Genomic DNA, 26001 nt, shown 5'->3' on the forward strand with positions numbered 1-26001 from the left:
AGCAGTGTTGCAATTTCTCCACGGGCCAAACCAGGGTGAGCTCCAAAACTGAACCAGGGAGGCTTCTCCAGGGAGCTGGAACCAAACCTCAAATGTCCTCCTCCCCGAAAGCTGAAGCCCAAGCCCTGCAAGACAAGTGAGGAATCCTCTGAGTCAGGGGTGCTGTATCACTGCCTGGAGCTCCGCTGCCCCCTGCTGGCCTGTTCCTGCTCCCATGAGAAGGAAGGCAGGCGGCTTCAGAGAAATCATCTCAGGAACTGGGTGTGCAGGTCACTGTGGGGCACCCAGACAGCAGGAACAGTGAGGCCACCCAGGGCCGCTGCAGACAGCTGGCGCACGCTTGTGGCCCTGCAGAGGCTGGGAGCGGGTTCTGCAGCAGCGACACAAACAGGGCAAGAGCAGCTCTTTCATTTCACCAAGGTCTTTCTTTTAAAATTCCTCCCGGCTGCCTTTCAGTCCCAGGGAAGGGATCCGTAGAGATTTAAAGCAGCAATTAAAAAAAACAAATAATCAGACAATAAAAACACAGCAGGCCAGGGACAGAAAAGAAGCACGCGGAGGCACCACAACCCACACAAGGCAGCCTGCTATAGTGGAATCTTGACAACTGCTTGAACGCAGATTGCATGGGAGCCAGCCTGGCTTCCTAAGGAAGGGCGTCAGGTGATGGGGGAAAGGTTGGCAGCTCAGTGGCGGAGTCTATGCTTTAACCACGGGTCCCAGATGCGCTACCTGGCAGGCAGCATCTCCAGGAGGGACTGGGAAACACCTGAGATCCTGGAGAGTCACTGAGAGCTTCTGTGCTTTTAAGAGCTGCGCAACAGGCAGAAGTTGCACAGGTGTCGCTTTCCCCATCACTGAACCTCTCTAGTTGTAAAACAGCACATGCTGAATTTATCCCAGGCACGAAAAACATTTCTAAGAAAGAAGCATCAACTTTGTTGTGGGACAATTTCAGCTAAAGTTCATTTTCCAAAGAGCTTTCCCTGCTTGGCCCCCCCCCCATTTCCTCCTCCTTAAACCTGCCTGCAGACTCCTTCCTCCCCAGAGTTCCACCACTTGTCTGTGGCTCTTCTCTGGTCCTCCAGCTCTAATCTATCCAGCATCAGGACCGGATGCCTGGCAGTTCTGACCTGACAGTTTCAACATCCCCTCCTTTGCCTCCTTCTCACATTTCCACAGCCTATGCTCCCAGATGGGGTCCATCCATCTGGTCACTCAGAGCCCCGAAATCACAAGTCCTCCTTTGGAGTCTATGCCCTCCAAAAGCCTGTCCATGAGCAGACAGGGAGGGTCTCTTTGAGGCCAACTCTCTTCCCCTTCCCTGGCTGGTGAGTCACAGGACAAGATCAGGTTCCCTCAGCATTGCTGAGGACTGAGCGTGGGGTGGCCCAACTGGGGTCATCTCCACTTTCAGCATGTTCACCTGCAGGGAAAGAAAAAGGTAAGTAGGAACAAAAAGGGGGGTCCTGGGGGAACCACAACACCAAAATGGCTTCCTTTTTGTACTCTGTACAATGAATTTCTCAATAAATAGGAGAGTATTTTCCAAAAGCAAACCACCACCGTTAACAAGGAGCATGCTATATGTCAATGATGAAAAGGACCCGCACCCCCACGGAGCATTGCCAGCTCCCCCCCCCCCCCAAAAAAAACTCAGGCTCCCTGATGCAAGATGGTCACACAGATCAGCTATGCCCCACTGCAATTTCTGGAGCCACAAAAGGAAGCCCCCCCCCCCATATCCCCAGCTTTCCTTTCTATATTCAGGAGCAACTTTTACCTGCCTTGCACATCCAATTTAATTTGATTTCAATTTTCAATTTTACTCAATCAACCACATTCTACAGGTATTTTGTGTTTTACTTAGTCTGATGAAAGGTGGCACAGATTTGAATTTGAGAGCTGATGGCCAGAAGACTCGTATTTCACACCTGGCAGAAGTCAAAATAGTCAGAAGATGCCAACAAGGCTAAAATATCTCAGTGCTGAATGTAGAGATAAACAAGCCTTTCAGATGCAGAACTTTGCAGGTCCTCTCCTGGATTGAGACCTGGTTGAAGACCAGGAAACAGAGAGTGGGTGTCAATGGGCAATTTTCACAATGGAGAGAAGTGAAAAGCAGTGTGCCCCAAAGATCTGTCATAAGAACATAAGAACATAAGAACAGCCCCACTGGATCAGGCCATAGGCCCATTTAGTCCAGCTTCCTGTATCTCACAGCGGCCCACCAAATGCCCCAGGGAGCACACCAGATAACAAGAGACCTCATCCTGGTGCCCTCCCTTGCATCTGGCATTCTGACATAACTCATTTCTAAAATCAGGAGGTTGCGCATACACATCATGGCTTGTACCCCGTAATGGATTTTTTCTCCAGAAACTTGTCCAATCCCCTTTTAAAGGTGTCTAGGCTAGACGCCAGCACCACATCCTGTGGCAAGGAGTTCCACAGACCGACCACACGCTGAGTAAAGAAATATTTCCTTTTGTCTGTCCTAACCCGCCCAACACTCAATTTTAGTGGATGTCCCCTGGTTCTGGTATTATGAGAGTGTAAAGAGCATCTCCCTATCCACTCTGTCCATCCCCTGCATAATTCTGTCCTGGGACCAGTGCTCTTCAACCTCTTCATAAAGGACCTGGAGACGGTTGAGCAGTGAGGTGGCCAAGTTTGCAGACGACACCAAACTTTACAAAGTGGTGAAGACCAGAAGTGATTGTGAGGAGCTCCAGAAGGATCTCTCCAGACTGGCAGAATGGGCAGCAAAATGGCAGATGCGTTTCAATGTCAGTAAGTGTAAAGTGTAAAGTAAGTGTAAAGTCAGTAAGTGTAAATTCATGCACATTGGGGCAAAAAATCCAAACTTCACATATAGGCTAATGGGTTCTGTGCTATCTGTGACAGATCAGGAGAGAGATCTTGGGGTGGTGGTGAACAGGTCGATGAAATTGTCGACTCAATGTGCGGCGGCCAATTCTATGCTTGGGATCATTAGGAAAGGTATTGAGAACAAAATGGGTAATATTATAATGCCATTATACAAATTGATGGTAAGGCCACACCTGGAGTATTGTGTTCAGTTCTGGTCACCACATCTCAAAAAGGACATAGTGAAATGGAAAAGGTGCAAAAGAGAGCGACTAAGATGATTAATGGGCTGGGGTACCTTCCTTAGGAGGAAAGGTGTTTGGGCGTTTGGACTCCTCTAGAAAAGAGGCGCCTGAGGGGGGACATGATTGAGACATACAAAATTATGCAGGGGATGGACAGAGTGGATAGGGAGATGCTCTTTACACTCTCACATAACACCAGAACCAGGGGACATCCACTAAAATTGAGTGTTGGGAGGGTTAGGACAGACAAAAGGAAATATTTCTTTACTCAGCGTGTGGTTGGTCTGTGGAACTCCTTGCCACAGGATGTGGTGATGGCATCTGGCCTGGATGCCTTTAAAAGGGGACTGGACAAATTTCTGGAGGAAAAATCTAAAAGTCTCCTTTTATCTCCCCTTTCCCTCCCTCACCATCCAGAGGGCCAACCGCTTCTCTGGTGGGTTTCTAACATATTGGAAGAAGCTTTATTATTATTATTATTATTATTATTATTATTATTATTATTATTAATTTATACCCCGCCTTTTTGCCCAACGGGCACACAATTCCCCTTCATGCTGCTGGCCATGCGTTCCTCACAGTCTCGCTTGGCCTCCCGTATCACCTTCTTGCATTTCTTCTGCCACAGTTTATGTGCCTTTTAATCTCCTCATTAGGGCAAGACTTCCATTGACGGAAGGGCTTCCTTGGTGATGGATCGGGCCCACCCGCCCCTTGGAGCCAGCTGCCGCCACCCCTGGCGGCGCCTCCTCCTTGGTAGGGGTGGGGGAAGAGCCTGGATGCAGCCCCCCCCGGCCGCGCCGGGTCATCGCGCAGGTTGCTGTCCGCTGGGACGGTCTCTCCTACCACCATCATGCCCCGCCCTTGAACCCTTCTTTCGACGGCGAGGGGAGCGCTGCGGTTGGGGGGGCGCAGTGTGAGGAGGCGCCCTCGCCAGTGGGCGACGGCTGGGAAGGACAGTGCCTTGCGATGCAGCCGTGCGGGTCTTTCTTCCTTGCGCGCCTCCCTGAGTCAGGGGTGCGTCCTCTGGCTGGCTCCGGGTTGCCATTTCTGCAACACAGAGTGGGGGGGGGGGGGGCTGGCTTCCTGGGCAGCAGCCCCTCTCCTCTCACCCGCTTCACCGCCCTCCCTCCAACGCAGCCCTGCCCTGGATGGGGTCCCGTTCCCCTTTCTCTGGCTCAGGAGCACAGATGAGGGACAGTTGGCAGGGGTGGGGGGCACAGAGGTGAGGCTCAGGTGAAGCAGGAGAGGCGACTGAGTCCAAGTTCCGGGGTGTGTGTGTGGGAGGTGTTTGGAGGGTGGCAGGGAGCACACAAGAGACCTGCATCCTGGTGCCCTCCCTTGCATCTGGCATTCTGACAGAGCCCATTTCTGAAATCAGGAGGATGCTGTCCAGAAGGGCTCAAGCTATGGCCCAGTGACTCTGACCTTCCTACCTGTGATCCTTGAGGGGTGTGGCCCTAACCCTTTATCCTTCCCTGCTCCTCTGAGCACTTCCTCTCTTGTCCTCTGACCACTGACCTGTTAAGATGGCACAAAGCAGGACTCTGATGCCCAGGCCATCTTGAGCACAAGGCATGCAGGGCGAGGCAGCTCCAGGGCCTTGCTATCTAAGTAATAGCTGAACCTCTGATCCTAATCAGATGCTGTAAATATACACTCAATGGAACTGCAAGTAAACAACTTCTTTTTTGCAACTTCAACCAGCCATTGCCTCTTTGTCTTTTTCATTGATTAGCAGTCAGCCAGGTGAGGTAGGTTCCCTGGGGTGATGCCCAAAAGGGGGGGGGGGAGTCTGCTGCTTAAGCTACTCTGCTTCCCCCCAAAGAGGAAACTATTTTTAATTTCCTCCAACAGGTTGCACATACACATCATGCCTTGTAACCCGTAATGGATTTTTTCTTCAGAAATTTGTCCAATCCCCTTTTAAAGGCAACTAGGCCAGATGCCATCACCACATCCTGTGGCAAGGAGTTCCACTTCTGCCACCCTCAGCTGCCCGAAGGATTCCTGATCCCTCCCTTGACTCCCCCCTTTTTGAGCTGAGTAGGCTGATGGAGGTGGGCCCAAGGGCCCCCCCCCCAAGGCAAGTATCTCAGTTGACCTCACAGATGCACCAGCCTTGGTTCCAGGACAGGACAAACAGGGACTTCTTCTTAGTGTCTACCCTGAATCTGCACCCCTGTAGCATCAACCAATTATTCTGGTCCTGCCCTTGGGCATCTCAGAGTAAGCCCCACCCTTCTGCATGGCAGCCCTTCAGATACTTAGCAATTTATTTCATAGATATCAATAGACAGTTTATGTTTATCTGTAAGTTTATTGAGTATATCATGGCCTTTTTTGTCCTTTCCCCTTTCCTTTTAATATTTATTTGATTTGTTGTTTTCACTATTGTTATTTTATTATTCACAAATAAAGGGGGAGAAATGCAATCACTATAGTCTATGACAATGATTTTCAACACTGCCACAGCACGTTGGTGTGCCACAAATGGGCCACAGGTGTGCCACAGGAGTTTGGAGAGGGTCATTTAGTAGTAGGGTGATTGGGGAATATGGCCACCCCACCCACAGGTGGTGTGCACACCACAGGTGGTGTGCGTTGTCAATTGTCGAAAACCTGACAATTTTAGTGCCTTGTCAGATAAAGTTGGAAATCGCTCCTCTTGGAACATACCACGCACTGATTAGGGCACAGCAGTATTTCTTTATTAATAATTTTGGGTGAATATGTCATTTCTTTGCATAAAACACTATTATTTCCATTCTTTTAAAAGCAGTCTAAATTTGACATCATTAGTGCTACACAATCTCTCACTCTATTCTTTAGGGAAGGGGATACTCTATTACCCCAATGAGTTAATCCAGTTAGGTATTTTTTTCCCCACCATTCCTGTGCACAGCTCCTCTTCACTTTGCAGAAGGCTTTCACCATCCTGGCCACCCCTTCTTGTGACCGATCACCTGACCCCACTCATGATGATCCTCCCCTTACACTTGGAGGGGAGACCCTGGAATGCTCTGTAGTCCAAACTAAAAGGGACCCCAAGCCTCAGTTGTGATGAAATGCCTGTAACTCTAAAGAAGAAGTTACAGGCATTTCATCACAACTGAGGCTTGGGGTCCCTTTTAGTTTGGACTGCAGGGCATTCCAGGGTCTCCAATTCAAGGGCTGTAATTTTCTCAAGAAAATTTTCTCCATTTTCTCAAGAAACTGAAAATCCTGGTAACCCTCTAGTAGAGAGGGAAAGAAGCACCAAGAGACACTAGGGGTGGGATGGCATTCAGTGGTTGTTTATTTCCCAAATAACAATATCAGTGAATATTCCCAAAGAAGAAGAACACCCAGCATGAAGTGACCCCATGGAGCAGTTCCAGCTTCTTGCAGCCTCACCACCCACCAGGAAGCTCCATCAGAACCAGTGGAAGCAACAGAGAGGAGAGGAGATCAGCAATCCTGTCTTGGGATCTGGGACTAGTGGGGAGGGGACACGACTGCTTCTCAAGGAAGAATCCTGCAGTAGCTTAAAGGCAAACTGGTTTATGAATACAGAACCATTCAGGGACCATAGCCCACAAAAGCTGCTGTCAGAATAAACCTGTGAATCAGGAAGGGGCCTCAAGACTCTTGCCTGCTTTTGTTGCAAAATTAGGAACAGCAACACCACAGACCTGGATGGCGGGTCCAAGTCAGGTTCTGAAATTCAGCATCTGCTGTGCCTTTTCCTTTCTTGGCCTCTGAAATTTCCTTGCCCATCTTCTCCTTTCCTGCCAACAGCACAAGACCCTCCAATTCCCTAGACAAGAGTATCTCACCCACTTCAAATCCTCTCTTTCTTCACATCTCTCTCAGCCTCTCTTTCTCTCAAAACCACCTTTTCATGCCCTTTCACTTCCGCCTCTTCTGCTTTCCCTTCTTCATCTGCCTGATCTCTGCTTCACAGTAATCCCCCCCAGAACTCAAGGACCAGAACAAAACATTAATTGTTCCTCTCTGTAGAGTTTGAGATCTACACTATAGTTCAGATTCCCCTCTGAAGTCAAAGGTGAGCTGCAAAATAAGACTGACCCCATTTACCAGCAGCTGCCAGGAGGGTCCCTCTTTTCTTGCTATTCTGTGATCCCCACTTTCCTCCATCACCCTCACCCCCAATGCAAAAGGCTTCAGTTCATTGTCCTAGCCTAGTCCAAGGGCCTTGGAGAGAAAGCACTTCCGGCATAACTCAGTAGCCTCCTGTTTATTGGCAACACATCGGGCAGAACTCCACCCCCCCCCCCAGTAAAAGACAGAAAAGAAAAATATTTTCTGGAATATTATTTATTATAATAACATGTTCATCGGGCAGGAGGTCTGGTCTAGAGGGTAGAGCCTCCATTTGCCTGAAGATTAACATCCACAAGGTCGGCAGTTCGAGGCCACCGGCACCGTGCGACCTTGAAGCAGCTGGCAAGCTGCAGCTGAGCTGTTCCATCTGCTCGGAGCGTGGGAGGATGGAGGCCAGAATGTTAAACCAGATCGGAGCGTAACAGCTTGAATGTGGTGGTTCTTGAAAGAGAGAACCTTCTTTCAATTTGTAAAAATCCCTGCGTGGATTTAATAAGCCTGCCTGTGTAAACCGCCTTGAATAAAGTCTTGAATAAAGACCAAGAAAGGCGGTATATAAATACTGTATATTATTATTATTATTATTGTTTTGCTCCTGGTTATATTTGCTAAATTGATTCCTCAGACCCCCAACTGTACTTTTTCAAAATATATATTGTATGCTTCTAATTTGTTTAGGATTTTATGATCATTTTGTAGGTTGCCTTGGGCATTTGCTTTGGCAAGGGAAAGGCAGGAGATACTTTCTTTAAATAAATAAATATTCCAGGCTGCTCCTTGGCTGTATTGCAGAATTGATTTGCAGTGACTGATGGGTCAAGCCAAGTGGTCAGAGCTGAAAAGGGTGGTTTAAAGCACTGAACTGTCATAGATCCAAGCAGAGCTCTAGTACATGGTAACAGGTGGCCCTGAGGCTGAGAGCTCATAGAACTGGCTAGCATAAGAACAGCCCCACTGGATCAGGCCATAGGCCCATCTAGTCCAGCTTCCTGTATCTCACAGCGGCCCACCAAATGCCCCAGGGAGCACACCAGATAACAAGAGACCTCATCCTGGTGCCCTCCCTTGCATCTGGCATTCTGACATAACCCATTTCTAAAATCAAGAGGTTGCGCATACACATCATGGCTTGTACCCCATAATGGATTTTTCCTCCAGAAACTTGTCCAATCCCCTTTTAAAGGCATCCAGGCCAGACGCCAGAACCACATCCTGTGGCAAGGAGTTCCACAGACCGACCACACGCTGAGTAAAGAAATATTTTCTTTTGTCTGTCCTAACCCACCCAACACTCAATTTATTGGATGTAGCAGCTTGTCTGGAGAGAAGTAGCTGAACCACTCCCTTTTTCCCCCCCTTCCCAGCCTGACCTGACAAAGGCTGAAGTGATTGAAACGCTGATAAAACTCCAGGATTTTCAGGGAAAGTCAGTTTTTCAAAAAAAGGCAAACCCTGAGCTGCGATGACCATTTATATGGCTCTGAGTCTCCTGGATGTAGTCAACTAGTAACATTGTTCTGGGGAGCAGCTGGAGAGGGGAATGATCCTGGAGAAAGTGAAGGGACACCTCAATGGAACCCATCTCAGGTTCTTAAGCAACACAGACATGATGGACCCTCTGGTGGTTGCAGCAAGATGGCAACAGGAAGTTTGCAGAAGGAAGCCAGATTTTAGCCTATTTTGCATTGAATATGCAGAGAGTAAATCCTAAAGATAAAAAAAATCACAGCAGATGACATACTAAATTGAATACAAATCAGGAAAGAATATTCTCATCCCTTTTTTTTTTAGGGCTAATATGTAACACTTTTCCAATCAAAACACAAATTCACAAAACACAAAACACAAGTTCAAACCAATTTCTTCACAGATATACAAATTTGAATCAATACAGCAGCTGGAAACAGGATGCTGGAAGAAGGCCAGAGCCAGGGCAACAAACATGCAGACAGCTGGCAGAAGGTCTTAGAAAAAGCAGTTCACAGAATGACTCTGGTGGGTTCTGTCTGCTGTCTTCTCACATACCAAGAGGAGGTGAAACTGCAAGGGGGAAAAAGACAAGAATGGGTTGGAGGGACCCTCGTTCCTTCCAGCTCTAGGACTCTGGTGGTCTGACACCAAGAGTTGTGTGGTGCTGGCTGCCAGCAGACCTCAGAATCCACCAGCGTTCCGCACAGACAGGGTTGGTCCATTTGATGCAGTGAAGCTACACAGCAGACGATTTCAGGTAGGACTCAAGCAAGTGAGCCAACCTGCAACCTTCAAAGGCAGAAATTCTACAAGGATACCAAGAATTTTGACCCACAGGTGAATCCATTCCCAAAACCCAAATAAGCTCTCCATTTATATTCTGAGCTGACATCAACCTTCAGAGATACAGAGGAAGAAGATCTTCTCCTAGCTCAGGTGAACCCGAAGACAGACTACCTGACTGTGTGGCAAAAGTTCCACTTGTCCAATCTACTCTCCAATTTCTATTATTTATTTCTATCTATCCCCAGGAGAGCCTCTTTCGAAAGTCCCCTCTTCAAGATGGATGCCTCCCCCCACTTACCTCTGGCAGAACTGTTAGACCCCTGGTCACTTGCTACAGAGGGAGAAGAGACAGGGTGAGTGAAGATGGATTTTATTTATTTATTACCACATTTCTATCCTCCCCCCTCCCTCCAGGAAGCTCAGGGCAATGCACATCATCCCACTTCTCTCCCCACTGTATCTTTACAATAGCCCTGCGAGGTAGGTTCTGTTGACAGTGATTGGTCCCAAAATATCCAGGACAATTCAGGACTGGGCAGGGATTTGGACTTCCATCTCCTTCTACCAGGTTCAGTGCTTTAAACCACCCCTTTCAGCTCTGACCACTTGGCTTAACCCATCAGTCACTGCAAATCAATTCTGCAATATAGCCAAGGAACAGCCTGGAATATTTATTTATTTAAAGAAAGTATCTCCTGCCTTTCCCTTGCCAAAGCAAATGCCCAAGGCAACCTACAAAATGATCATAAAATCCTAAACAAATTAAAAGCATACAATATATATTTTGAAAAAGTACAGTTGGGGGTCTGAGGAATCAATTTAGCAAATATAACCAGGAGCAAAACAATGAACAACATCAGGAGGAAAGCATCAAGAATGGCAAATAATATACAATAATACACAGGAACAGGAGACCCAGCCCTAGAAACTGCTACCTAAAAGTAAAACGAAATAAGAATGCTTTAGCTCTTGGCAAGAAGCTGTTAAGGAAAGGATACTTCTGAAAGAGAGGAGGACGAGCCAACAGTGAACGAACAGACATGTCTCCAGGGGTTCCTGAGAGACAGTTTGTTTTCCCCCCAAAACTGTGGGTCTGAAGAGGATCTGAAGATCTTTGTCAGGAGAGACAAGATCTTCTACGGTGCAAGGTACCCGAGAGATTGAAAGCCCGACGGGGGAGGGGCTTTCTTCTCAGAAGAAATTGAGCCATTTGAGACAGCAATGGAGGAGGTGCAGTGATCTGCAATCAAGCTGCTGGCTCCGTGCTGAGATACCATATGGAAGAAAAAAGCATGAAGCGTGAAGTTTAAGCTGGAAATTTAAGATAAGTAAGTGTTAATAAGAACATAAGAACATAACAACAGCCCCACTGGATCAGGCCATAGGCCCATCTAGTCCAGCTTCCTGTATCTCACAGCAGCCCACCAAATGCCCCAGGGAGCACACCAGATAACAAGAGACCTCATCCTGGTGCCCTCCCTTGCATCTGGCATTCTGACATAACCCATTTCTAAAATCAGGAGGTTGCGGATACACATCATGGCTTGTACCCCATAATGGATTTTTCCTCCAGAAACTTGTCCAATTCCCTTTTAAAGGCGTCTAGGCTAGACGCCAGCACCACATCCTGTGGCAAGGAGTTCCACAGACCGACCACACGCTGAGTAAAGAAATATTTTCTTTTGTCTGTCCTAACCTGCCCAACACTCAATTTTAGTGGATGTCCCCCGGTTCTGGTATTATGTGAGAGTGTAAAGAGCATCTCCCTATCCACTCTGTCCATCCCCTGCATAATTTTGTATGTCTCAATCATGTCCCCCCTCAGGTGTCTCTTTTCTAGGCTGAAGAGGCCCAAACGCTGTAGCCTTTCCTCATAAGGAAGGTGCCCCAGCTCCGTAATCATCTTAGTCGCTCTCTTTTGCACCTTTTCCATTTCCACTATGTCTTTTTTGAGATGCGGCGACCAGAACTGGACACAATACTCCAGGTGTGGCCTTACCATAGATTTGTACAACGGCATTATAATACTAGCCGTTTTGTTTTCAATACCCTTCCTAATGATCCCAAGCATAGAATTGGCCTTCTTCACTGCCGCCGCACATTGGGTTGACACTTTCATTGACCTGTCCACCACCACCCCAAGATCTCTCTCCTGATCTGTCACAGACAACTCAGAACCCATCAGCGTATATCTAAAGTTTTGATTTTTTGCCCCAATGTGCATGACTTTACACTTACTGACATTGAAGTGCATCTGCCATTTTGCTGCCCATTCTGCCAGTCTGGAGAGATCCTTCTGGAGCTCCTCACAATCACTTCTGGTCTTCACCACTCGGAGAAGTTTGGTGTCGTCTGCAAACTTAGCCACTTCACTGCTCAACCCTGTCTCCAGGTCATTTATGAAGAGGTTGAAAAGCACCAGTCCCAGGACAGATCCTTGGGGCACACCGCTTTTCAGCTCTCTCCATTGTGAAAATTGCCCATTGACACCCACTCTCTGCTTCCTGGCCTCCAACCAGTTCTCAATCCACGAGAGGAGCTGTCCTCTAATTCCCTGACTGTGGAGTTTTTTCAGTAGCCTTTGGTGAGGGACCATGTCAAACGCCTTCTGAAAGTCCAGATATATAATGTCCACGGGTTCTCCCGCATCCACATGCCTGTTGACCTTTTCAAAGAATTCTATAAGGTTCTATAATATTGTCTCAGGCTCTGATTGACTGATTTGGCTAAAAGCCCTGGATATATTGGAGGCATTAATGAGAGACTTTGGAAGTGCTCTTTCTCTTTGTAGTGGAATAAATCGGTGGTGGATTATAACTACAACTACAACTACAACGTGGGTGTGGACTAAAATGCAGAATTATTTTTGGACCTAATTCTCATTAGTTCTGAAAGAGTCTCGTTTTCTTTGCACCAGAATATCAGGGACAGTGAGATTGTTTTTGTTTTGTTTTGCCTCTCTCTTCATTAACTATGCTGGACTGTTATCTGCAAGCGATAAGTAAGGAATGTGGCAGGGCAATACTGATGGTGGAAGGAAGGCAATACTGATGGTGGTGGAAGTAAGGAGAATAATATGCTGTAGACATCTAGTGGACTAGAGAGAAGCTGCAAGAAAAAGAGAAATAAGAAAAAAAAAATGATGGCATCAGTTTCAGAAGCCTGGATACAAACAGTGCTGACAAACATGGAGAGATTGCTTGCAATGGAATGGCAGCTGAGTCAGTCTTCACAGATTCAAGCCAGTTTGGAGACTCTCTCCCAACAGATAGATGTGTGCAAGGAGCAATTGGGAGATGTGAAGAAACAAGCAGAAGATAAACTAGGGAGTGTGAGAAAGCGGAAAGAATGCTGGTGAGGGATGAAATCACCATCAGAAGAGTGGACACGGAGAGATATCAACAGGATGAAGAGGAGGCGCTGATGGAGATCAAGACAGACAAAATGAACAGAGCAATGTGAGTGCACAAAATTTGCTGGAACAAAAAGGAAAAAATACATCCCAGTTAACTGGAAGAAGGAACACATCCTGTGCAAGAAAGTGTGGATCTATTAGATTCTGTTATAGAAATAAATTACTAAAGATATTACAGGAGAAAAAATGGAAAGTGAGAAAGAAAAAGAAACCTGAGAGTTAACCTGAGGGTTAAAGAAAACTGGAGGATTTACTCAGTTAATAACAATGGCCCAAACTTATCTAAAAAAAAAATACATACGAAATTGATAAATATGAATTAGAATGTATTAAAAAAATAGCTGGAAATGTAAATGTGTGGAAGAATTGTTTTATATGTGGCTATTATGTCAAAGAAAAAAATGTAATTAGATTGGAGAATGTTAAAGAATATATTATAAGAGATTGTTGGTTTCATCACAGTTTGGAAATTAGATTATTTTTACTTAATATTAATGAGTAATTGAACTAGTTGAGGACTGATAGAAAGTGAATATTTAGAAAATATATTATAGGGAAGTTGAAAAATTTATTATATGTGATATAAGAAATGCATAAATGATTAGAAGAGTTAGAAGTAGATGGAAGAATTGTTTTATATGTAGTTGCTATTTAAAAAATATAATTAGAATGGAGTATAGTAAAGAATTGATTATAAGAGATTGTTGATTTTGTCATATCTTGGTAACTAGATTATTTTTGCTTTAATATTAATGAGCAATTGAAGTTAGTTTACGCTTGTTAGAAAGTGAATATTTAGAAAATATAGTATAGGGCATTAGGAAGAACTTATCGTATATGATATAAATAAATGGATAAAATGAATAAGAGGTAGAAGTAGATGAGTAAGTAGATTAGGAGATATAGTATGATTAATTAGTAATGGTATATGGTATTTTGCACTCCTAAATGTATGTTATATGTTTGTATGTCTGCGTGTGTTAATTAAAAAAAAATTAATAAATATTTTTTTAAAAAGGAAAGGATACTTCTTCAGTCCCCCACAAGGGAGTTCCATTATTGTGGGGCTGCTACCACAAGACCGAGTCAGAGGCAGTGCTTGCAGTACACCCCCCTTGGATGACCTAAGAGCAGTGGCGTAGCTAGGTCATTTGACACCCGGGGCCCATAAATTTTTGTCACCCCCATATGACTTAATTAATTAATTATACACATTTTTATGCCACCTTTCCTCTAAGGAGCTCAGGGTGGTGTGCATGGTTCCTTCCCTTATTTTGTCCTCCCAACAACCTTGTGAGGTAGGTGAGACTGAGAGATAATAGTCAATGACATGAAATGAATAATAATAATGGCCAGAAGATAAATGCAGTGAATATTTTCCCACAAGCAATGGATGGAATTCTGCATCAAATGGTATATATTGGTCACTAGAGTGTCACCCCCCCCCCCCCGAGGATGTCTCATTGGTTCATTTTGAGTTAAGCCAGTGGTTCTCAAACTTTTAGCACTGGGACCCACTTTTTAGAATAACAATCTGTCTGGGACCCACCAGAAGTGATGTCGTGGCTGGAAGTGACATCATCAAGCAAATTCAAATTAAAATTATTTATAATTTTTTATTTTAATTTGCTTGATGATGTCACTTCCAGCCATGACATAACTTCTGGCAAGAAAAAACAAATACAGCTGCAACCTTTTTATACACGAATTTTTTATCTGCAGATTTATTTCAATGTGAATGGGGGGGGGGGGTGAATTCAAAGTCACACACACCTTTGCCTCCTGTGCCCTGTGCTGGTGTCTTGCTTTGTTTCAAGGCAGCTCAAAACAGTGTAAAAAAGCTGTGCCTCGAACAGGTACAGAAGTAGCCCTGGGGCTATGGAAGAGGCTGTGGAAGATTGTGCGCCTTGCACAGAAACAGTAAGACTCCTTGGAGCCCCTGAGCCATCAAAGAGGCAAGTGCAGAAGACTCCACAAGAATGGGAGAGTGGAAGCCAAGGGAAAAACCTCTGTAGCCAAACGGGTGCAGCAAAAAGGAGCACATGCTCTGTCTGTCTGTCTGTCTGTCTGTCTGTCTGTCTGTCTGTCTGTCTGTCTGTCTGTCTGTCTCACACACACACACACACACACACACTAGTAGCAGAGGGGGATTGCTTTAAAAAACCCACGGAGCGTTTTCCTCCAGCTTGTTTGGTTTGCCTTTCTCAAAGCCGAAAATGAGAAGGAAAACCAGGGAACCTCTGCTGAATTCCCCCCTCCTTCAGACTCAGATGCTGCAGGCTCTCTGTGCTCCAGCCTACACAAGCAAAACAGTCCAGTAAGGAATCCCAAGCATTAGATTTAGGTTACAATTCTCTCTATGCTTTCCTGGGGGTAAGCCCCATTGACCACAATGGGCCTTACTTCTAAGTAGAATGCACAGCCCTGGACTCTTAAAAGCTCATTGCCGCAGGATGTGGTGACGGTATCTGGCCTGGACGCCTTTAAAAGGGGATTGGACAAGTTTCTGGAGGAAAAATCCATTACAGGTTACAAGCCATGATGTGTATGTGCAGCCTCCTGATTTTAGAAATGGGCGATGTCAGATGCAAGGGAGGAGGTCTCTTGTTATCTGGTGTGCTCCCTGGGGCATTTGGTGGGCCACTGTGAGATACAGGAAGCTGGACTAGGTGGGCCCTTGGCCTGATCCAGTGGGGCTGTTCTTATGTTCTCAGCATCCTGTCTGTGGAACAAGTAGGGACAGCTGGCAACAGGGGAGGGCTGAGTACGGGAGCGGGGATGTGGTGAGGAGGGAGGAGATTGAAAACCACTGCCTTAGTTTTCTTCCATTCCCAAATGTCAGGCTGTAGGGCTATTTGCTTAACTGTACGTAATTTGCGTAACTATGCAATTTGTGTAAAATCACGTTGTTTCTGGTTGACTTGGCACAATGTGGATTTTCCCAATCGAGGACATTCAGGGAACGAAACCCCCGTGCGAAACCCCCCACCTGTAAATAGGAAGCCAGACCTGTTCCACCAAGTAACAAGTCCCCCCCCCACAAAACTATCAGTGAGATTTTCAGCCCTCCCCAGTGCCCACCTTACCAGCTCAAGCCTCTGGTTTATTCTTGAGGGGGGGGGCTCCCTTCTGGAGCATTTGTTGAGCTCCACTTTCATCAGATCAGGACCATTCTGCTAACCTTGCATTCCTCTGTGCCCAACTTGACCAGGAGCCAATGCACATTTGCAATTAAATGCACATTAATTGCTCGCAAGTAAATGCAGCCATGTGGCTTACTTTAATTTTCCATAGGGGTCAATACATTGTCAGCTTGGAAGGAGGGACTTCCTTCTCAGGTGTTTTTGGGGGGCTGCATTCATCGGATCAAGACCATTCTGGTGTCATTGGATTCTTCTTGGCCTGCCTTTTCCAAAGGTTTAAAGAAAGTTTGCCTACTCCCGAGTAAACGCTATATGGCCCAGATTCACTTTCCATAGGGCCCCATGCATTTTTTGTTTTCTGGTTTTTTGGCCATAACTTTTGATAGAAAAGGGATATTTAACTTTGGTTTTTTTCATTGCATTCTGCTGTAAATTCTGCATTCAACGGTATTTAGCATGATGGTTTTATTCCTAACCACCACGATGTTAGCTATTTGGATCATTTGTAGTGTCACCCCACCAAGGCTGGTAGATAGGGCAGACTGCCCCCCTGCCCCTCGCTAGCTACGCCACTGCCTTAGAGGGCAGGCCAGAATGTCTGGGAAGAATCAGTCTGGTAGAAAAGGGCGCAATCCTAACCGGCACTTATGCCGGTATAGGAGCCCCGAAGGCATTGCAAACGTGCCATAAAGTATGTTTGCGTCGCCTTAGGTGGGAGCCGCTGGGAAGGGAAGCCTCTGTGCCACTGCTTGTGTCAGTGCAAGTGCGCTGGCACAAGTGGCAAAGGTAGGTGTGGGGGGCGTGGGTGGGGCCTGAGGGGGCGTTTCTGGGCGGGGGAAGGGCCGGCCCACAGGCAGGCGCGCTGGGAGCCAGGGGCGGGGCTGAGATCCAGCAGTTATGCCGGATCCCAACCCCTGTCTCCAGGGTGAACAGAGCAGTTTCCAGTCGCTCCATTCTCCTCGGACTTGCGCTACTTGCAGAGGTGGAGCAGGTCCAAGGATACCCATTGGGGCATGCAGCCCTTACCCAGTGGTAAGGGGAAGAGCTTCCCCTTGACCGTGGCTGAGCTGCTGCAGCCAACAAACCTTTTTTATGCAGCGCAAGCCTCCTGGCTTGCCTGCTCCAGCACAGGTTAGGATTGCGCCCTAAGTCTCTTCAATGCTTCCTCCTGCATTATAGGTATTGCTGAAAGGGCTGCAAAATGTCCTCTATTTCACTGCTTTGACACATCATTTGTGTAAACTTGGAATCCACTTGAACCAGCCCAAGTGGCCTCCTGGTGCTGCCCCTTCCAGGAAACAGACACTAGAATTGGTGCACCCACCTGAGCCCTGACCCAGTTCTGGGGCTCTGACAAGTCAGGCTGTGCTACCTCCACCCTGGGGCCACCCCGATTTCCCTGTTATGACCTGCAGCCTCCCTCTCTGTTCAGGAGATCCAGCCAGGAAAGCCCCCATCCTGACAGGTCTCAGGCAATTCTCTCAACTATGCCATTTTTAAAGCCACTGCTGGGAACTTCCAGAGAAAGCAGGCTTCAAACCACCTTCATGCTCTCTCTGCCTCTCACTCAGTGGTGGGATTCAGTCGGTTCTCACCAGTTCTGTAGAACCCTTTCCTAATGTAGCTGTGGGTTCGCAGAACCGTTTGCTAATGAGCCCGCAGCCGAGCGCCTGGTGCCGGGGAAGCACGCCTTGAAAAGTCCCTGCGAGAGCCTCGCTGAACCTGCCCATGGCACCGGCTCTGGGAGTAAGCCCCGTCGGCTAGAATAGGACTGACTTCTGAGGAGACTCGCACAGGCTGGTGCTCTGAGGCTGCAATCCTGCCCACACTTCCCTGGGAGGAAGCCCCATTGACTAGAATGGGACTGACTTCTGAAACTCTCCGGGGAAGGGGAGCCTTGCCTGCTCCCTCAGGCGACTGTGGCTTCCCCCACTCACTGTGCTTTATGTCGCCTGCCTGGCCAGCTCCTCTCCGAGGAGGGGAGGAGGAGGAGGGGAAGCCACAGCAGTTGGGAAGGGCGGGCAGTTCAAAACTGAGCGAGGAGCAGTGGCCTTCCTCCTCCTCCTCCTCCTCCTCCTCCTCCTCCTCACTAGGGCAACTGCTGGGGCTGAGGAGAGGAGCAGAGTCCCCACTTGTTGCTACTTCTTCTGCAGTAGGCAGGGAGCAGTGCCCCACAGGCTCCTCTTGGGCTTCCTCCCCCACCCCCTGCTCCTGTCAGCTCTTGGGGTGGGCTTCATTTGCCCCATTTAACCCCCTCCCTCCCTAATGATTTGCAGAAGGGCTGAGCAGTGGGAGGGAGGCTGCTTCTTGTGCCTCAGTCTAGGTGACCGACCCACACACACACCCACACCCACACCCACACCCACACACACTTCTGTTTCTGTCATGGTTACTATTGCAGGCATCTTCCTTCTCCAGTAATAGCTGTGGGGGAGAGTTTTGTTAATGAAATGCAGAAGGGGATTGGCTCCTTTGAGCATCCTTGAACTCAGAGTTGCCTCAGGTTGTTAATTATATTTTTATGCATCTGGTGGTAGGTACAGTATTTTTCCTCATTTTTTTAAAACCTGGGGTGTCCCTTCCTCTATGGTTAAAGGGGCATTTGTATTCTGATTTTAACTGTATAGACAACTCCATGTGAAGCGACCCTCAGATTAACCAGGCGAGTAGCGTCATGCCTCTTTATAGCATAATAACTTTTACAGATGAAGTTGGTTTCATCCCAGTGAGTTCTCAGGAGTTGGGTTCATGCTAATTGGAGGAGAATGTTTTGAGTAGTTACGCCATTTCTGCCCAATGTTGCATATTTGCAACAGGGAACAAATGTGTACACCTGTGGGCTGGGCAAAAATGGGTTAATTAATATTGTATCTGCAGTGAAATGTATGAGGGTGAAACTATCATATTTACACTCGTACATTGTTTGTCAACCAGTGGTAAGGGTACCACCAATGGTATTTGAGTGGTGCTTTCTGGTAGTACTTGTGGGACCTCCTAACATCGACTGCCTGGCAGCGAGACCAGTGACTAGGACACTGTTTCTCAATCAATTGAACAGGTACTTTCTGGTGGTGCTTGTGACTCCCCTTCCCACAAGCAGCCCTGGCTCCCTGGAGCCCTGACACCCTCCCCTAAGCAGCCCTGACCCCATCCCATGTGCACCCATGGGTGTCTGGATAATTGATGGGAATACGGGGGGGGGGGCTACTGGACACCTGATGGGGGATACTGGGGGGACTGGACATTGTCATTAGGACATAGAACCTGTTGTTAATTTATTTGAATCCCACCACTGCTCTCATTGGATGAGATGCTGTGATGTCACAGAACGTTCACAAGTATTTTAGCTAGCAAAAGAAAATGGCACCAACAGTGAAGCTTCTGAGAGGAAAGCGAAGGGTCAGGTTGGGTGATCAGTGGCCTCTTTCTCACAACTGCCATCGGCCCCTGGAGGGAAGCCCAGATATGCACCTGTGAGAGTTTCCCTCTAGGGGCAAATGGCAGCCACTTGAGAGGTGAGGGGAACCTGAACCCAGACAGCAGCTCCCCACCCTTGGCCCAAACCATCCAGCGCTCTAAACGGTGATAAGCAGCACCCTGAGTTGAACCCAGAAACTAAAAGGGAGCCCAAGTAAAACAAAAGATACGAGTCACAAGCTGCACAAGAATAGCCCTCAATGACATTGGTCCTCAATGCCCCTGGCCAGCAGGACTTTGCACCAGTTACATCTACATTCTGCTCTTCAATTTTTAGGATTTCCAAGTGGAAGAGGCACTCACTTGATGCTGCTTTTTAGGCTGGTTCCTCTCCTTGAGTCCCTGCAGAGACAGGATCAAAAAGTCAAGGCTGGAAGGGACCTGCAGAGATAATCCAATCCCCTCTCTAGAGATTGGCAGGGCTCTTGGATGTTAACCACCCCCCCCCCCCCCAAGCAGAAGCTCCTCCAGTCTGGCTTCTGGTCCCAGAAGCTTCCTAGGCAACAAAGGTAGGAAGTCAGAAGAACATAAGAACAGCCCCACTGGATCAGGCCATAGGCCCATCTAGTCCAGCTTCCTGTATCTCACAGCAGCCCCATCAAATGCCAGAAGGAGAAAATAGTTCCCAGTCTGAGGGGCTCAGGATCTGAAATCTGCTACTGAATGACGCACACGTGTGGCCCAACAGAGGCATCCAGGGATGTACTTACTGACGTAGATGACTCCAGTCACACTCAAGGCCACCAGGACCCCCATGATGACTTCCACAGCATTCAGCCAAGCAGGCACTGAGGGTGAAATGGAAAGAACATACATTTACTCAGATGGAAATGGGCTCCGCAAAGCCTCAGGCCAAGATCCTGAGATGCTTCAACTGGAGATGGGGACCCTGAATCTGAGACACATGCAAACCTCTGAGCTGAGCCCCGCTCTGTGGTGGCCCTGATCCAGGGCAATACCTTCCCTGTGTTCCTCACCAATTGTATTCATGGTCCAGGACACAGAATGAGAAGACAGTTCCCAGTCTGAGGGGCTCAGGATCTGAAATCTGCTCCTGAATGATGCACACGTGTGGCCCAACAGAGGCATCCAGGGATTTACTTACTGACATAGAAGATGACTCCAGCCACAATCAGGACCACCAGGACCCCCATGATGACTTCCACAGCATTTAGCCAAGCAGGCACTGAGGCTGAAATGGAAAGAACATACATTTACTCAGACGGAAATGGGCTCTGCAAAGCCTCAGGCCAAGATCCTGAGATGCTTCAACTGGAGATGGGGACCCTGAATCTGAGACACATGCAAACCTCTGAGCTGAGCCCCGCTCTGGGGTGGCCCTGATCCAGGGCAATACCCTCCCCGTGGAGACCCACTTGAGCTCAGTATCTCAGGACCTCAAGGGAGCCTGCAAAACCACTGAGAAAGGTCTCCACTGACCTCATACAAGGGTCTGATTTTGGGGCACTCTCATGTCACCCGTTCAGAGCAATGAAAGCAGAAGTTTCTGCCTCCTGCTCTCCAGGGTTCCTCTGTCCACTGTTTCCAGCAGCCACAGCCTCCTTCCAGCCTCCAGCACAGGCGTGTAGCAGCAGCTCTGAGCACTAAATTACAAACTGAGAGTGGCTGAGGCCCACCTCCCAGAATCTGCCCACCACTCTACCCCCATCCCACAAAGAACTCCCTCCCCAGGCCTCCCTCCCCTGTAGTCTCTCACCAGACTCCTTCACAGCCACATCCAGAGGGTCCTGCAGCCCATCATGTTCCACATGGCACTGGTAGCGGCTCCTCTCCTTGGGACCAATCTCAATGCTCAGCCAGGTGTAGTAAGTTCCATCTGCGTTGGGGCTGACAACCCCATGGAACGTGTGCTCCTGCCTGACCTTCCCATCCTTCCTCCAGGTGACATCGATCTCCTTGGGGTAGAAGCCGTGGGCCCGGCAGAGGAGGGTCTCCAAGCCCTCGTAGCTGTCCTTACGTGTCACCTTTACTATGGGGGGCTCTGTGGAAAGAGTGGCAATGCCAGTGTCAAGACTGGGATCCTTGGCTGACTCACAGGATGGATGCTGGAGTTTAGCAAAAGGAAGGGACCTTCTGATTCACCCCCTGCCCCCAAAGCAGTCACCCCACAAGTGCAGCATCCTCAACAGACGAAAACCTGCAGAGAAAGGGACTGTACGGCATTTGGTACAAATGCTCCAAAGCAAGAAGTAGCAGTCCTGGGACATCCCTGTGATCTCCTCTAGGACTTTAGGGTAACTGTCCCTGAACCTCCACCACAGCTGAATAGCGGTCCCTCTAAACAAGGGGTGTGCAACCTTTTCTGTGTCACAGACACCTTTAAAATGAAAGCACTGGCCCCCTCCCCAGAAAAATGCAGACACACACAAAATGCCTTTTGCAGCTGGCTCACAGACCTTCTGGAGCCCACCCACAGACCGCAGGGCAAGAACTGCTACTCTGGACTGGAGGGCAAGAAGTGAGCATCGCCCCCCAGCATCTGGGTTTGTCCATCAGGGACGGCTCCTGAAATGGCCACTATTCATTTTTCCTGCACTGCCCTCTCTGCTCCCTCCTGCAGTTCTTTCCTTTTCATCCTGGAGTGAAGAAGAAGAATCCCCGAGTCTCCTGCTTGCCTTGACAATTTCTTTGAGGGTCAAATTGGCCACCCCGAATTCTCCACTACAGCTTCCAAGAAGGGAGGAAACTTCAGGGTCAGTGACCAGCCCGATCAGCACCCAAAGTAAGGGGATGGGGTCAGTGATTTCTGTACTGCCAATTGGATGCCATTTTTAAAGAAGGAAAAAATGGTTTTAAATGAACTTCCTGTCAGAAGGGGAAAAAGCTGGCACAGGGCAAAGGCATTTGAATTTTGATAAAGTGGAGAGTGAATCCTCCAGGGTAAAATATGTGTAGGATAACTGCAGAAATACTCCCTCCTCCTCCTCAACTCTCTGAACCCCCATTTCAAAAAAGGGGGAAGGACCTTCGGCTGCCAGTCAAAGGAGAGATGGAGGGCCACAGACAGGTGTGTGTGCATAAACTATGCAAAGCAGGTGCAAGTTCCCAGAGGAAGGGATTTTCTGTTGCACGTGGGGCATTGCCCCCTTCCTAACAACAAGAACAACAAATATGTCATCTAACAACTTAAATATTGGCCTTCAGTGAGGCTGCCTGAAAGACTGTATTCCTCCATACAAGCCTTTGTGGAAGGCCCCCTCTTCTCTCGTCCCCACCACCCTCTGACATCTTTATTTTAAGTATTGCTACTGCATTTCTTTTCTTCTGCTTCAGCAAAGGCCTCTTATTTGCTTTTATTTTTTCTAGCAATGTGCAGACATCCAAGAATGGCTTTCACCATCTCCCTTATTTCTATTCAATGGTTCTGAAACAAAGACCAAGTGAAATAAATTTGCCTGACCTTTTTTGGACTTTCTCCCCATTTTTCCCCATCTTTCTTCTTTGCTCTTCTGTGCTCTTAAATTTGTACTCCAAATTTGTACACTCCAAATTTGTAGACTTAAATTTGTAAACTACTTACTTAAATTTGTAGACTACTTAAATTTGTAAACTACTTAAATTTGTAGACTACTTACTTAAATTTGTAGACTACTTAAATTTGTAGACTTAAATTTGTACTCCATACCATTATTTTCACTTTCAGACACGTAGACTTGATCCAAGGACATGTGTTCAGACACACAGTAAACAAGGAGAAGGGGTGGAGCTGACTATGAGGCCTGGAATTTTGTGAACTGAACTGGGTGACCTGCTACTGGAGCCTTGTAGTTCTGGTCTGAAGGTGTGAGTTTCACTTTCCAAGGTTTGAATTGTACTAACACACGTTGGTATTTATGAAAAATCATTTCCACTACAGCTTTAATCTCTTTCAATGCACTTCTATTCCCCAACGTAGTGCTTCTCAAACTTTTTAGTACAGGGACCCACTTCTCAGAATGACAATCTGTTGGACCCACTGGGAGAGATATAATGGTCAGAAGTGGCATCACCAAGCAGAAAATTTTTTAACATACCTTATATGACAAAATTAAACCAAATTCATTAAACTAAAAGTTTATAATAAGCTTAAAAAATTATTTAAAATAAAGAAAACCCTCCTGAGCCTCCCAGGCAGTTGATTTTTTTTTTTTAATTCCCCAAACATCCAAAGGCTGCAATGCTATCAACTTATCTGGGAGTAAGCCCTATTGACTGTCATTATTAACAGCATATACAGAGGATATACACATTGTTAACAGCATATAAACTGTGAAGATCTGTGACATTTCCCCAAATGCAGTCACATACCATCAGGAGTAGCATTAAAAATGAAAGAAATATTGAAATGAATGGGGACCCACCTGAAATTGGCCGAGTGGGTCCTGAGCCACAGTGTGCCTGTTCTGGGGGGACTGTAATTTGTTAAGGCATCTGAGAGCTGTCCTAACTACTATGAAGAAACTGCAGGGTCCAGAAGGGGTTGGGAAACAGAAGAGCTTTGAAAGCGGATTGAAGACGCTGTGGAGGCTCAGTCCGCACCCGCAGCCTGCAGCCAAGGGAGCCATCACAGAAGTGCAGGAGGAGGAGCTGGCAGAGAGGTCTGTACCACTTCCTGTGACAGGTGCATTTAGGGGAAAAGGGGAGGGGCGTCTTTCGCAGCCCTGCCTCTGTTGCCAGGTTGCTCAGGGGGCTGCTGCACCTGGGATGGGGGTGCGCCTCCCTCCGCCCTGCAGCTGCTTCGGGGCAGCTGGCCAGTTGCCTGCCTCACCTTTCCGCAGCAGGGCGTTCTGCCCGCAGCTCAGGCACTTCTGCAGCCAGAGCAGGCACTGCTCCTCCAGGTGGACCTCGATGTGCTCCATAAATGCCGCGTTCGCGTCCCACTTCGCCTGGGTGATCCGGGCGACCACGGCGGCTGCTTTCCCGGTGTGGGTGCCCTTGTCGTAGGTGATGAAGTCCCTGCCCTCGTAGCTGTAGCGGCGGGACCCCCGTCTGCGCCCGTCCCAGCTCAGCTCGCAGCCCTACGTGCCCTTCCACAAGTTGAACCCTGGAAGGGACACGCGGGGGCGTGAGAGTTCGGGCACGGCCCCCCGCCCCCGGCAGGCAGTGACCGGAACGGGGCGCGGCTCCCGGGACTCCCCGCGCCTCCCCCCCGCCGGGCAGCTCGGGACCCGGGGCGGCAGGTCCACCCCCCCCCCCCGGCGGAGACGCTCTCCCTCCCGGCGCCGGCTCACCTTCGCTCCCGCTGTGGTTGTAGTGCGGCATCGCGGTTCTCACGACCGCTCCGAAGGCCGCCGCCCAGTCCTGCGCGACCCGGGACCGGGGGTCCTGCTTGCCGTGCCCCTCCGTCCAGGGCGCTGCGGGCGCCGCTTTCCTCCCGGCGCTGTCGTAGTGGAAGAAGCGCTGCCCGTCCACGTCGCCCACCACGACCAGGCGGGGCAGCCCCGGGCTCGGCTCCGACATCCCCGTTAAGATGTAGCGCAGCGAGTGCGACGCCGAGCCTGAGAGGGGAGCGGACGGGGCAGAGTCAGGGTCTCCCCCCGCCTGCGGGCTCCGTCCCTAGGCCAGAGGGCAGTGGCGTAGCTGGAGGGGGGTCGGAGCAGCCAGTCTGGCAGGGAGCGGGCAAGCGGCCCCTCCCTTCGGAGCCATTCCCGGCGGGGGCAGTACGGCGCCGCTTGGCCGCCGCGCTGAGACTGGCTGCTCCGCCCCCCTCCAGCTACGCCACCGGGAAAGGGGCTGCCGGGGGGGGGGCGAGTGGAGGCAGCAGGACCGGGGCTGAGCGCCTGCGGCGGGAGGCCTGCTGGAGACCCCTCGCTGCACGCGCTGCCTGCACCCCTCGCGCAGCCACCGGGACGGCCCTGCCAGCTGCGCAGGCCCTGCCCCAGGAGGCTGCAGCACACCGCGGGGAAACGGGTGGGGGTCCGTTCTACACTCCCTGCCGGCGCTGCGGCCGAAGCCTCCGCTGTCCTCCACGCCCCCCCCCCCCCGCGCACCTCGTTCAGCCTCCCCCTGCTTTGCTTCTCCTCGGAAAGCGCTTGAATTGTGCCCATCCGCGGGTGGTCCAAGCGTCTCAAGTCACCTTCAAGGGGAGACTTGGCACAGGTGGGGCGTCTCGTGCAGGACGAAAATCACGCCTCTTTCTTCACACAAGGAACACTTAAAAAATGGGTCTGCCTGGAGATGCTGCAGCCCCCCCCTTCCCCACTCACGTGCGTGTCCACAGAGTGCACCATTTAAAACAACCCCCATGGCCCACGTGGCTCCAACATCAGGGACAGACACAATCCCAGCACGTGCACCTTCCAGGTTTCCATGCACAAAGAGGCTGCACCCACCCACTGTCCCTTAAGAAGCCTCCTCAGAGAACAGCTGAGCGCAGCACCAGGCTCAGGGGTACAAATCCTCACAGTCTTCACATGGAGATGCTCCACCACCAAAACGTCTTTAAGATCTTTATTTGCTGCCTTTTCCTTTCATTGCAGGACTAACC

At 48.9% G+C, this 26001-nt stretch overlaps 1 protein-coding gene and 1 long non-coding RNA gene across 2 annotated transcripts; both read right to left on the reverse strand.

The window, feature by feature from the left end:
- Positions 1 to 8643: 8643 nt before the first annotated feature.
- On the reverse strand, positions 8644 to 19856 carry LOC136640545 (uncharacterized). Its single transcript, XR_010793803.1, has 3 exons — positions 19818 to 19856; positions 9778 to 9810; positions 8644 to 9263 (listed from the first exon to the last, which is right to left on the reverse strand). It is a non-coding gene; the product is annotated as an uncharacterized lncRNA (long non-coding RNA).
- Positions 19857 to 20989: 1133 nt separating this feature from the next.
- Positions 20990 to 24554, reverse strand: LOC136639191 (major histocompatibility complex class I-related gene protein-like). The gene is made up of 3 exons (XM_066613196.1): positions 24283 to 24554; positions 21232 to 21516; positions 20990 to 21111 (listed from the first exon to the last, which is right to left on the reverse strand). The coding sequence occupies exons 1-3, from the start codon at positions 24371 to 24373 to the stop codon at positions 20990 to 20992; spliced, it is 498 nt and encodes a 165-aa protein (XP_066469293.1). The 5' UTR covers positions 24374 to 24554.
- Between the last annotated feature and the right edge of the window lie 1447 nt (positions 24555 to 26001).

This window comes from Tiliqua scincoides, chromosome 2 (assembly GCF_035046505.1).
Source record: "Tiliqua scincoides isolate rTilSci1 chromosome 2, rTilSci1.hap2, whole genome shotgun sequence".
NCBI lineage: Eukaryota > Metazoa > Chordata > Lepidosauria > Squamata > Scincidae > Tiliqua > Tiliqua scincoides.

Coding starts and splice junctions, on each gene's coding strand:
- LOC136639191 (XM_066613196.1), bottom strand. CDS start 24,373: ATGGAGCACATCGAGGTCCACCTGGAGGAGCAGTGCCTGCTCTGGCTG. Junction 21,517..24,282: donor GAACGCCCTGCTGCGGAAAG/GTGAGGCAGGCA, acceptor CTCTTTCCACAG/AGCCCCCCATAGTAAAGGTG. Junction 21,112..21,231: donor TGTGGCTGTGAAGGAGTCTG/GTGAGAGACTAC, acceptor TTTAGTGCTCAG/AGCTGCTGCTACACGCCTGT.